This window comes from Solanum pennellii, chromosome 12, assembly GCF_001406875.1.
Source record: "Solanum pennellii chromosome 12, SPENNV200".
Taxonomy (NCBI): domain Eukaryota; kingdom Viridiplantae; phylum Streptophyta; class Magnoliopsida; order Solanales; family Solanaceae; genus Solanum; species Solanum pennellii.
Window position 1 is genome coordinate 78434979 of NC_028648.1, and position 12465 is coordinate 78447443.

At 33.7% G+C, this 12465-nt stretch overlaps 1 protein-coding gene across 1 annotated transcript; it reads left to right on the top strand.

Annotated features, from left to right (window-relative positions):
- The first annotated feature begins 1963 nt into the window (after positions 1-1963).
- LOC114073835 (secoisolariciresinol dehydrogenase-like) lies at positions 1964-3149 on the top strand. Its single transcript, XM_015204160.2, has 2 exons — positions 1964-2046; positions 2142-3149. Exons 1-2 carry the CDS (start codon positions 2009-2011, stop codon positions 2977-2979), a joined length of 876 nt encoding a protein of 291 aa, XP_015059646.1. The 5' UTR covers positions 1964-2008; the 3' UTR covers positions 2980-3149.
- Positions 3150-12465: the final 9316 nt, after the last annotated feature.

Below are 12465 nucleotides of genomic sequence, written 5' to 3' on the forward strand. Positions count from 1 at the left end.
CAAACTCCATAATTAGACTAAACAAGACTAAAATATTTTCCTATAATATTTGAAAAATATTAAAAACACATATTTTTACCAATTAAAACTAAAGTCAGCTATATATAGTCACATATTATTTAAGAAAATTGAAATAATTGGCATTAATGACAAAAAGAGAAATCCATTATTTGAATCAAGCAAATTAAATAATATCTATCCAAAGAGAATGGCTTGATTAATTACTGAATTATTATTTATTTCCCCTTTCTTTCCTTAATTGTTGTATGTATTATTTACTAGTTAGAAAGTTTGTTTAGGCATTAAAAATGAGACAATTGAATAAATAATGTCAAATGTGTGGTACAAAATCTAATACACAAAGCATGTTTGGTGAGAAACATTGAATGAATAAAAACAAGCCAATTCATTGCATTTTCAAAGTTAAGAAGCAATCAAGTCAACATTAAGTTTTAAACATATATTCGGTCTGTTCACTTTTACTCATTCATTTTAAACTTTACACGTATGTCTCTTAAAAAATAATGATTGATTTAAGTAATTTATCAACAATACTCATATCAATTAATATATAATCTTAAATCTTGAGAAATGATTTGAATAATTAGTAATTAATGTTTATGATAAAATAGATTTCTTTTTCTTTCTTAATATTTGAAAAGTGACAATTTAAAATAAACCTCAGTATCATGAAAATAACTTTGAAAATATTTGCATGAGAATATTTTCATTAGTTTTTAGATAAAAAGATTGACATGTCATATAACTATAGTATGATATATCTTAGATGATGAATAAAATCAAAATGATTTTATGTTTTTACAAAAGAAGGCAATTGCACCCCACTTTCTTCAAGCAATTATTTTGTACAATTTTTTTATAAGTTGAATTTGGCCCAATACTATTGGAATTGATATAACATCAAACTATGTGCACCTTTAACATATCAAATTCATAATACAATTTGACTCATATCAATAGCCCAATTGTGTATGTATCCATTTTGGCCCATGGACATATGTAACACATCTAGTCTAGTAATATAACATGCTTAAAAAGTAAGGGAAAAAACTACTTAATTACACGAACATTTCTACAATATTTATTAGTTCTTGATCTTATAGCTTGAAATAATTACATATTATCTTACTAATTAATAATTCACATCGCATACAACTAAATACATATATTTTTTTTATATCAAATACACGTATTATAAAACACAATTACATAGGGGGAGAGGTGAACGAGATAGGACGGAGGTGACTGAGAGAGTCAGTGTACATCCCAGATACATGAGTATCACACTAGATACCTATACCAGATGCATTCAGAAGTACAAATACATAGAGAGAGAGTGGCGATGAAGAGAGGGAGAAAGGCAAGGGTGAGAAGAGAGAGGTGATCCAGCGAGTACTCAGTATATCACAGATACATGCGAATCTACTTGGATACTTACACCTACTTTTGACCCCATATATATATATATATAAACACGTAGTGCGATAATTTTTTTATTTTATTTTTTCATATTTTTAAAGGTTTTTATCATGATTTTGCATGGTGGAAGGTAGAATAAATGCTAGGGATAAAGAGTGAAGAAGAAGAAGGAAAAAAATTTAAAAAATCAAAAAATAAACTCCTCAAGCGCTCAAAATGCGTGCAGCACACACAATATGCCGAGTCAGCAAAAAGTGTCAAACTGACATAACGGAACATGATATGAGGTGTCTAGAATGAACAAAGTATAATTAAGGTGTCTAAGTGAAAATTTATGTCAATTTTAGGTGGCCACCAATGAATTAGCGCTTATTATTTTACTCGTTATCTAATATCCATATTAAACTTGTTTTTTTCATTTAAAAAAATGATACATTTTTTTTTCATACCAAACACACCTTTGCCTATCTTTTAACAACTGTTTTTTTAGACTTTAGCTGTGCTATTTTCTTATAAATAGAGTCTAAATATTTTTTACAAGAACACATTAACTCTCAAGTTTGACAAAATGGCCACCCCTTCTCTTCAATCCCCAATAGCCAAAAAGTTATTTTCTTTCTTTTTCCTAATTCATAGTTTTATTTTTTCTACACACTTAGAAAATAATAGTACTAATTTATATTTGAACTTATTTTATGCAGGCTAGAAGGTAAGGTAGTAATTATAACTGGTGGTGCTAGTGGCATAGGAGTAGCTACAGCTAGACTTTTTATTCAACATGGTGCAAAAGTAACAATTGCAGATATTCAGGACGATCTTGGAAATTCATTAGTAAAAGAAATCGACAATAATGAACACATAATGTTCGTCCATTGTGATGTCGCGATTGAATCAGACGTTCAAAATGTTGTAGATGCAACGGTTGCCAAATTTGGTAAGCTTGACATAATGTTCAGTAATGCTGGTGTAGCTGGTAAGTCAATTTCCAGTATTTTAGATGTAGATACCGATATAATTAAAAATGTGTTCGATGTAAATGTTGTTGGGGCATTTTTATGCGCGAAACATGCTGCTAGAGTGATGATTTCGAGTAATACAAAAGGTTCAATTATTTTCACAACAAGTGCGGCAACGGTAGTATATGGTATTGTCCCACATTCTTATGCGGCATCAAAAAGTGCGGTTTTAGGGCTCTCCAAAAATATCGGAGTCGAATTAGGAAGATACGGAATAAAAGTTAATTGTGTTTCTCCTCATTATATTAGCACAAAACTTACTTTGGACGCGCTCGGAATAGATGAGAGAGAAAAGGCAGAGAAATGGTTTGGTGAAGGGGGAAATTTGAAAGGAATTTTATTGGATGAACAAGATGTAGCAAATGGAGTTTTGTATTTGGCAAGTGATGATTCTAAATATGTGAGTGGTTTGAACCTAGTTATTGATGGTGGTTATAGTACTACAAATGTTGCTTTGGGTGAGGCCTACAAGAAATTGTTCCCTTCCGGTACAACCAATCAAGTTATGCAGATTCTTATTTAAATTTGTGAAACATTTAATCCGTTCCGTCCCGTATTATTTTCTAGTCTTATAATTGTCACTGTCTTACTTTATGTACACGCTCTTTCCTTTTTTCGCTTCTAATAATTATCATTGTTATTATAATGTACTCGATTTGGAATATTACATTACCGTTGAATAATTTTCTTAAACTCCATTGGCTTCATTAATTCTACTGTATCGCGTAATATCGATATAAAATTTTAAAATATCAAATCAGCCTAAAAATCTTACAAAGTAAGAGCCATATTTAAATTTATATGGACCAAAAATAGCCATGTTGAAATTTTAAGCATCCACATATAATAAGTGATAGACTCTAAAATATTGCACAAAAATCTTATAGAGTAACCAAGTAAAGATATCTTTAATTTATTTTAATTTTAATAAAACAAAAATTAATTTTAAAATTGATACTGTTTCTGTTATCGGTAGCAGTAAAAATGTAAATGAATATTTAAAAAACAAAATACAAGGATATATTTAAAAATTTTTCCTTTTACTATAATTAAAAAGTTGAATTTATGATTTTTCTTTTTCAATTTATGATATTATGATTATGTGTCAAAGTATTTCAAGAGTCTCTTTTCTTTTTTAGCGGACTTTTTAATAATATTTTTGGACTTTAAAATTTAAGATATTGATATTAATAATCTTTAATAAAGATTTTTTTTCGTATAATTACAAAATATGAGATTTCCACCACAATTTACAACCAGACGTACTGAATGAGCTAGCCAAAAGTATGGTCCCGCACCTACAATTTCATACGTATTCGTAAATAAATGGTCCGAAAAACATTTTAATTTCGGTCGAGATTGTCGTTAGAATACCAAATTTTATGGAGGATCTTTTACACTATGTATGATTTAATAGTATATTTTAAAGGTATATATACATTACTATTTAAAATGATGGAGTATTTATGATGTCCACATAGACATATATATATCTTAAAAATACACTATTAAATAGTAAATTGGGCAAAAGGTCCTTTCCAAAGTTTGGTATCGTAACAACAATTTCGATAAAAATTAAAGTATTTTCTAGACCATTTTCCCGTTAATAAATTAATATAGGGTAAGTATTTTGGATAGTAATTGTTTTAATCTAAAACTCAAAATTTCAAAGTAGAACAATCCTAACATCATTTCCTATTTCATGTATTATGTAAAACAATGCCTCAAATACGATGCAGAGTCCAATCATTTTCAAATATATATTCAATTTTGTTTTACACAATCAAAATTTGTTTATATCATCAAGACTTCTTGGAATTTTGAGGCTATGTGAATGAGACTCTTCGAATATTGGAAAACAAACATTTCTATCAAATTCTTTCAATAGGAGATATGCGCCAACGTTATATGGATACCCCCATTGCATTAGTGCAACATTTTGGATGCATGTAGTTTGAGACATTGTTGGACGTATTGTCACGTGTCATCCAACAGAAGGAGAAAGATATTATCTTCGATTACTATTGAGGCATGTATGAGGACCAACATCATACAAAGATCTTTTGAGTACTTTCAGAGAATCGGTCGAGAAAAGAGGATTGTTACATTGTGACAGTAGTTTGATAGAGTGTATGTCTAAAGCCGCATGTTATTGGATGCATGTAGTTTGAGACATTTATTTTCTACCTTTAAAATGAACTATTTTTGTTGTTAGGGCCAAGTGGCTCCATAGTTAAGGTCTTAACTGATATCTATGAAAAATTTCGGCAGAAAGTCATAATTCTTGATCACCAAAAAAGATGGTGGACATAGTATATGAAAATTGACAAAATGAGAGTTTATCTGCTCTAGGCTCGTTTGACCTTGAAAATGGGTCGTTTCGACCGTCAGGGCCAACTGGCTCCATAGCTAAGGTTCTAACGGATATTCATGAAAAATTTTGGCAAAAATGACGTCGGCATTCTGATTAACCAAAAAATATGGTAAACTATAGCACACGAAAATTGGAAAAAGGAGGTTTACCTGCTCTGGGCTCGTTTGACCTTGAAAATGGTCTGTTTTGGACGTCAAGGCCAACTAGCTCAATAGTTAAGGTTTTAATGGACGTCCATGAAAAATTTCGGCAAAAATGACATCAGAATTTCGGATCACCAAAAAAGATGAAGAACTATAGCACATGAAAATTAAAAAAATTGGGGGTTACCTGCTCTGGGCTCGCTTGACCTTGAAAATGGATCGTTTTTGTCATCAGGGTCAACTAGCTCCAAACTTAAGGTCTTAATGGATGTCCATGAAAAACTCCGCTAAAAATGACATCGAAATTTCGGATCACCATAAAAGATGGTGGACTATAGCACACAAAAATCGACAAAATAGGGGGTTGACTTGCTCTAGGCTCGTTTAACCTTGAAAATATGCAATTTCTGTTGGGTTATGGGTCTTTTTCCCTTCCTATGTGGATAAATAAAAGCCCAATTTGGACCAACCCATTTTCGCCCATAGGCCCATTCTTATGAGGCAAATATAAGCCTATTTAGGTCTTATTTTCATATACACAGAGAGTTTTTTCAGCAGCCAAAAAGAGAGAAAGAGAGCAGTTTTCGCAGTCAAAATTCAGCCCTAACAGCCAACTTCAAATTGCGATTCCCGCTTCGTTTCTTGTCCGATTGAGCTGATTTTTGGACAGCATATCATCTTCATCTCAATCTTTGATTAGGAACTGACAGATTTGAATTTGGTGGCCTGCAGCTTCAGTTTTGCTGTCATGAACATTAGCTGCGAAATTGGTGATTTTGCTCCTTTAATTCTCTAGATTTGGTGCAATCTTATTTTGTTGTTGCTCTTTGTTTGGCACTTGTTTTGTGGCCAATTTTAGAGAACAATATTGTAACTCTTGGTGATTATAGTGGAGCTTTTGGTCCCGTGGTTTTTTACTTTTCACATCGAAGGGTTTTCCACGTAAATCTTGGTGTCTTGTGTGATTGGTTTATTATTTCCTTGTTATATTTGTTTGGTTGAATTACTTGCTGCCTTACTATCATATTGCTTGTGGTTGTTTGTCTTCTCTTGGTTCAAATCGAAAAGGGAAAGTATAGACTTGGGTATTCTTCCGCTGTTATCCTGTCAGGCATTCTTTGTTAGTGCCTTGTCTTTCCCAACAAAGTGGTATCAGAGCATTGGTTATTGTTGATTGTCGTTTTGAATGATGGAGGCAAATATGAGCAAAATGGTGTGTTTAAATGGTAGTAACTATCATATTTGGAAAGGCAAGATGAAAGATCTTCTATTTGTCAAGAAGATGCATTTACCTGTGTTTGCTTCTAATAAGCCTCAGTCTTTGAATGATGAAGAATGGGAATTTGAGCATCTGCAGGTTTGTGGCTATATTAGACAATGGGTTGAAGATAATGTTAGAAATCATATTGTGAATGAGACACATGCCAAAAGTTTGTGGGACAAGCTCGAGACACTTTATGCTTCGAAGACTGGCAACAACAAGTTGTTCCTATTGAAACAATTAATGAATATCAGGTATAAAGAGGGCACTCCTATTTCTGATCATATTAATGATTTTCAGGGTGTTCTTGACCAGCTGTCCGGAATGGGTGTAAAGTTTGATGATGAGATACAGGGACTTTGGCTTCTTAATACTCTGCCAGACTCTTGGGAAACTCTTCGAGTTTCTTTGACTAATTCTGCTCCCAGTGGTGTTGTAACCATGGAATATACTAAGAGTGGTGTCTTGAATGAAGAAATGAGAAGAAGATCTCAAGCCTCATCTTCTTCAGCTTCACACTCCGATGTTTTGGTTACTGAAGATAGGGGGAGAAACAAGTCCAGAGGTCAGAATGATAGAGGTAAAAGTAGAAGCAAGTCAAAGTCTAAATACAAGAATATTACATGTGACTATTGCCACAAGAATGGGCATATCATGAAATATTGTTACAAGCACAAGAGAGATATGAGACAACAAAAGAGAGAAGGCGATAATGAAAATCGTGTTGCTGTTGTTGCTAATGATGATCTTCTTGTTTCTTGTGATGCAAATGCCATTAATCTTGTTCGTGATGAGTCTAGCTGGTTTGTGGATTCTGGTGCTACTTCTCATGTCACGCCAAAGAAGGAATTATTTTCTTCTTATACTCCAGGTAATTTTGGAACGTTGAAAATGGGCAATAATCATGAAGTTGAAGTTATTGGCATTGGGACAGTTTGTTTGGAAAGTAACAATGGTTCCAAACTAGTTCTCAATAATGTCAAGCATGCTCCAGATGTTCGCTTGAATTTGATTTCTGTGGGATATCTTGATGATGAGGGTTATGTTAATACACTTGGTGTTGGCCAGTGGAAGCTTACTAGAGGTTTGATGGTTGTGGCCCGTGGTGACAAGTTGTCTAACTTGTATGTATTTCAGGGCTCCATGTCCAGAGACTCAGTAAATTTGGTGGAGAATGATACTTCATCAGAGTTATGGCATAGAAGGCTGAGTCATATGAGCGAGAAGGGGATTGATAGTTTGGCTAAGAAAAATTTGCTTTCTGGAGTGAAACAAGCAAAGTTGAAGAAATGTGTTCATTGCTTAGCCGGTAAACAGAAAAGAGTTTCTTTTCAGAGTCATCCGCCTTCAAGAAAGCTTGATTTGCTGGAGTTGGTACATTCTGATTTGTGTGGTCCTTTTAAGGTAAGATCTCATGGTGGTGCACTTTACTTTGTGACTTTTATTGATGATCATTCTCGCAAACTCTGGGTATTTCCTTTGAAGTCCAAGGATCAAGTACTTGATGTGTTCAAGAGTTTTCAGGCCTTGGTTGAAAGACAAACAGGGAAGACATTGAAATGCATCCGCTCAGATAATGGTGGTGAGTATATTGGTCCTTTTGATAGATATTGCAGAGAGCAGGGTATTAGGCATCAGAAAACTCCTCCAAAGACTCCTCAGTTAAATGGTTTAGCAGAGAGGATGAACAGAACTCTAGTTGAGAGGGTTAGATGTATGCTTTCAGATGCTAAGCTGTCAGATTCCTTTTGGGCAGAAGCACTTAATACTGCTGCTTATGTTATCAATTTATCTCCTGCTGTTGCTTTAGATGGTGATGTCCCTGACAGAGTTTGGACTGGTAAGAATGTTTCTTATGATCATCTTAGAGTCTTTGGGTGTAAAGCCTTTGTACATGTTCCTAAGGATGAAAGGTCAAAGTTGGATGTTAAAACTAGGCAGTGTATCTTCATTGGTTATGGTCAAGATGAATTTGGCTATCGTTTCTATGATCCTGTTGAGAAGAAACTTGTTAGAAGCCGTGATGTTGTGTTCTTTGAAGACCAAACAATTGAAGATTTTGACAAAGCTGACAAGGCTGATTTTCAGAGTAGTGAGAGCTTAGTTGATGTTGATCCAGTTCCTTTGACTATTGCACCGGAAGAAAATCTTCATAATGATGAAAATCAAGTTGATAATGAAGATGGTGATCATGTTCAGAATGACCGGCATGATGTTGTTGATGCTCCAGTGCAAGATGATGTGGTTGTCCAACAACCAATTATAGATGCTCCAGAGAGTTCTCTCAGACGATCTAGTAGAGAGAGAATTCCTTCATCTCGTTATTCTCCCAATGAGTATGTACTCTTGACTGACGGGGGAGAACCTGAGAGTCTTGATGAGGCCATGGAAAGTGAAGAAAAAGAAAGGTGGTTTGATGCTATGGAAGATGAGATTAAATCCTTGCATGATAATCATACCTTTGATTTGGTTAAGTTACCTAAAGACAGAAAAGCTTTGAAAAACAGGTGGGTTTTTCGGGTGAAACATGAAGATGGTAATCCAGTTCCACGGTACAAAGCTAGATTAGTTGTCAAGGGATTTAATCAGAAAAGGGGAGTTGATTTTGATGAGATATTCTCTCCAGTTGTGAAGATGTCATCCATTCGTGTGGTTCTAGGCTTGGCTGCAAGTCTAGATTTAGAGGTTGAGCAAATGGATGTTAAAACTGCTTTCCTCCATGGTGACTTAGATGAAGAAATTTATATGGAGCAACCGGAAGGTTTTGAAGTCAAGGGTAAAGAGAATTATGTTTGCAAATTGAAGAAGAGCTTGTATGGTTTGAAACAAGCTCCCAGGCAGTGGTACAGGAAGTTTGGTTCTTTTATGAGTCAGCAGGGCTTCAAGAAGACTTCTTCAGACCATTGTGTTTTTGTGCAAAAGTTCTCTGATGGTGACTTTATTATTGTGTTGCTTTATGTTGATGACATGCTTGTTGTTGGTCATAATACTTGCAGGATTCAGAAGTTGAAGCAAGAGTTGAGTAAGTCTTTTGCTATGAAAGACTTAGGACCAGCAAGGCAGATTCTTGGCATGCAGATTGTCCGTGATAGAAAGGCCAAGAAATTGGTATTATCACAAGAGAAGTACATTCAGAAAGTACTTCGCAGATTCAGCATGGACAAAGCTAAGGTTGTCAGTACACCTTTAGCTATGCACTTCAAATTGAGCACGAAACAGTGTCCTTCTAGTGATGATGAGAAGGAAAATATGAAGAAAGTTCCTTATGCTTCAGCTGTTGGTAGTTTGATGTATGCGATGGTTTGTACAAGACCGGATATTGCTCACGCTGTTGGAGTTGTTAGCCGTTTTCTTTCTAATCCGGGAAGAGAACATTGGAATGCTGTGAAGTGGGTTATGAGATATCTCTGTGGCACTTCTAGTCTGAGTTTGTGTTTTGGTACAGGGAAGCCTATTCTTTGTGGTTATACTGATTCAGACATGGCTGGTGATGTTGATACTCGCAAGTCTACTTCAGGGTACTTGGTTACTTTTGCAGGGGGAGCTGTGTCTTGGCAATCTAGGTTGCAAAAATGTGTTGCTCTATCTACTACAGAAGCTGAGCTTATTGCTGTCGTTGAAGCTTGTAAAGAATTGCTTTGGATGAAGAGATTCTTGGGGGAACTTGGTTGTGCTCAAGAGAGGTATGTGCTTTATTGTGACAGTCAAAGTGCTATACATCTTGGCAAGAATTCTACGTTCCATGGTCGGTCTAAACACATTGATGTGAGATACCATTGGATTCGAGATGTGTTGGATTCTAAGTTGCTTGAGCTTGAAAAGATTCATACAAATGACAATGGTTCCGATATGATGACTAAAGCTTTGCCAAGAGGGAAGTTTGAAGATTGTTGCATGGTCGTCGGGATGGCGGTCTCCTCCACATAGTCGTGAGGGGGAGAATTGTTGGGTTATGGGCCTTTTTCCCTTCCTATGTGGATAAATAAAAGCCCAATTTGGACCAACCCATTTTTGCCCATAGGCCCATTCTTATGAGGCAAATATAAGCCTATTTAGGTCTTATTTTCATATACACAGAGAGTTTTTTCAGCAGCCAAAAAGAGAGAAAGAGAGCAGTTTTCGCAGTCAAAATTCAGCCCTAACAGCCAACTTCAAATTGCGATTCCCGCTTCGTTTCTTGTCCGATTGAGCTGATTTTTGGACAGCATATTATCTTCATCTCAATCTTTGATTAGGAACTGACAGAGTTGGATTTGGTGGCCTGCAGCTTCAGTTTTGCTGTCGTGAACAGTAGCTGCGAAATTGGTGATTTTGCTCCTTTAATTCTCTAGATTTGGTGCAATCTTATTTTGTTGTTGCTCGTTGTTTGGCACTTGTTTTGTGGCCAATTTTGGAGAACAATATTGTAACTCTTGGTGATTATAGTGGAGCTTTTGGTCCCGTGGTTTTTTACTCTTCACATCGAAGGGTTTTCCACGTAAATCTTGGTGTCTTGTGTGATTGGTTTATTATTGCCTTGTTATATTTGTTTGGTTGAATTACTTGCTGCCTTATTATCATATTGCTTGTGGTTGTTTGTCTTCTCTCGGTTCAAATCGAGAAGGGAAAGTATAGACTTGGGTATATTTCCACTGTTATCCTGTCAGACATTCTTTGTTAGTGCCTTGTCTTTCCCAACAATTTCGGCCGTCAATGACAGTTGACTCCATAACTAAGGTCTTAATGACCGTCTTTAAAAATTTATCCCATGACTTTTTTTTATCTCGAAACTATTTATTCTTATCTTTCACATGAGGCAAACTCTTAACTTCTTATATATCAAGACAATGGATTCCAAGCGCCAAGGTTGATAGTGATAAAAGGTTATTCAATCGTTATCGAAATCGCTAAATTAATAACTCATTATCCATGAACCAATCTTTTTTTCTATTCAATTTTGGACAAAACTATCATATATGTTCAATACTAGCTAATAAGTCTAATTTTCAAAGGTTTAATAATTAGCACCCTACACCAATATCCATTATAGTATAAAGTCCAATATGAAAGAACACATGGGCAACGACTTATTAGGTAGATTAAGGTTATTAATTGTTATAGTTGGCCTAAAAGCTAAGACTTAAAAGTCAAAATAGAAAATTTAAAATACTCAAACCGATTAATACAGTTTAACTTAAAAAATCCAAATCAATCCAAGTTTATTTTTATTGGATTACAATTTTTCTAATTAGAAAATCAAAAAATTAAAACTGAAATTTTCATATCAATTCTCAAAAATAAATCTTTTAGCATCTCCAAACTTGACCAAATAGACCACTAGTCATAGTGGCTAATTTGATCAATATTTATGATTTTTTTTTCTTGAAAAAAAAATTGATTAGATATATAGCTTTTGATGTATAAAAACCTATTTTATTTTAAAATACAGCATTGAAACTCTTTTCTCCAGTTAATCATACAGGGTTAAGAAATAGAGGTTTTATTCGTCGCAAATTAATAAAAAAAAATTATGTTATTAATTATGATTTCTTAAATTTATTTTTATTGAACCAAATTCATTGGAAAAATCACTTTAACGCACATAATTCGCATTTTAATACATAAGAAAATTGAAAAATTATTTTGTTCTAATTAATTCTGAATCATCATAAGAGATCATTTGTATGAAATTTTTTAACCTTACGTATGTAGGCCATAGCTATATGCCCTTCTAAATATTAAGCCACCAAATTCACGTGCTTTTTTAGTTCCCAAGTTTATAAATATGACAATAATATACTAAAAGATCTTTAACATTTTAAAAATAATTTTAGTATATTATATATATTTTATTGGTACAAAATTATAAAATTTTAAGTCTTTTATATATTTTTAAATTTTATATTAAATTAAATGAAGATATATAAAATGAGACAAAGGGAGAAGATATTATTTTCACACAAATATTAATAGTAATTTATAGTAATATAAAGTAAATATCTCTACGATAATTAGTTGAGTTAGGCAAACTTAAACATAAAATTTAAATATAAAGTAAATATCTCTACGATAATTAGTTGAGTTAGGCAAACTTAAACATAAAATTTAAATATAAAGTAAATATCTCTGCGATAATTAGTTGAGTTAGGCAAACTTAAACATAAAATTTAAATATAAAGTAAATATCTCTGCGATAATTAGTTGAGTTAGGCAAACTTAAACATAAAATTTAAATATAAAGTAAATATCTCT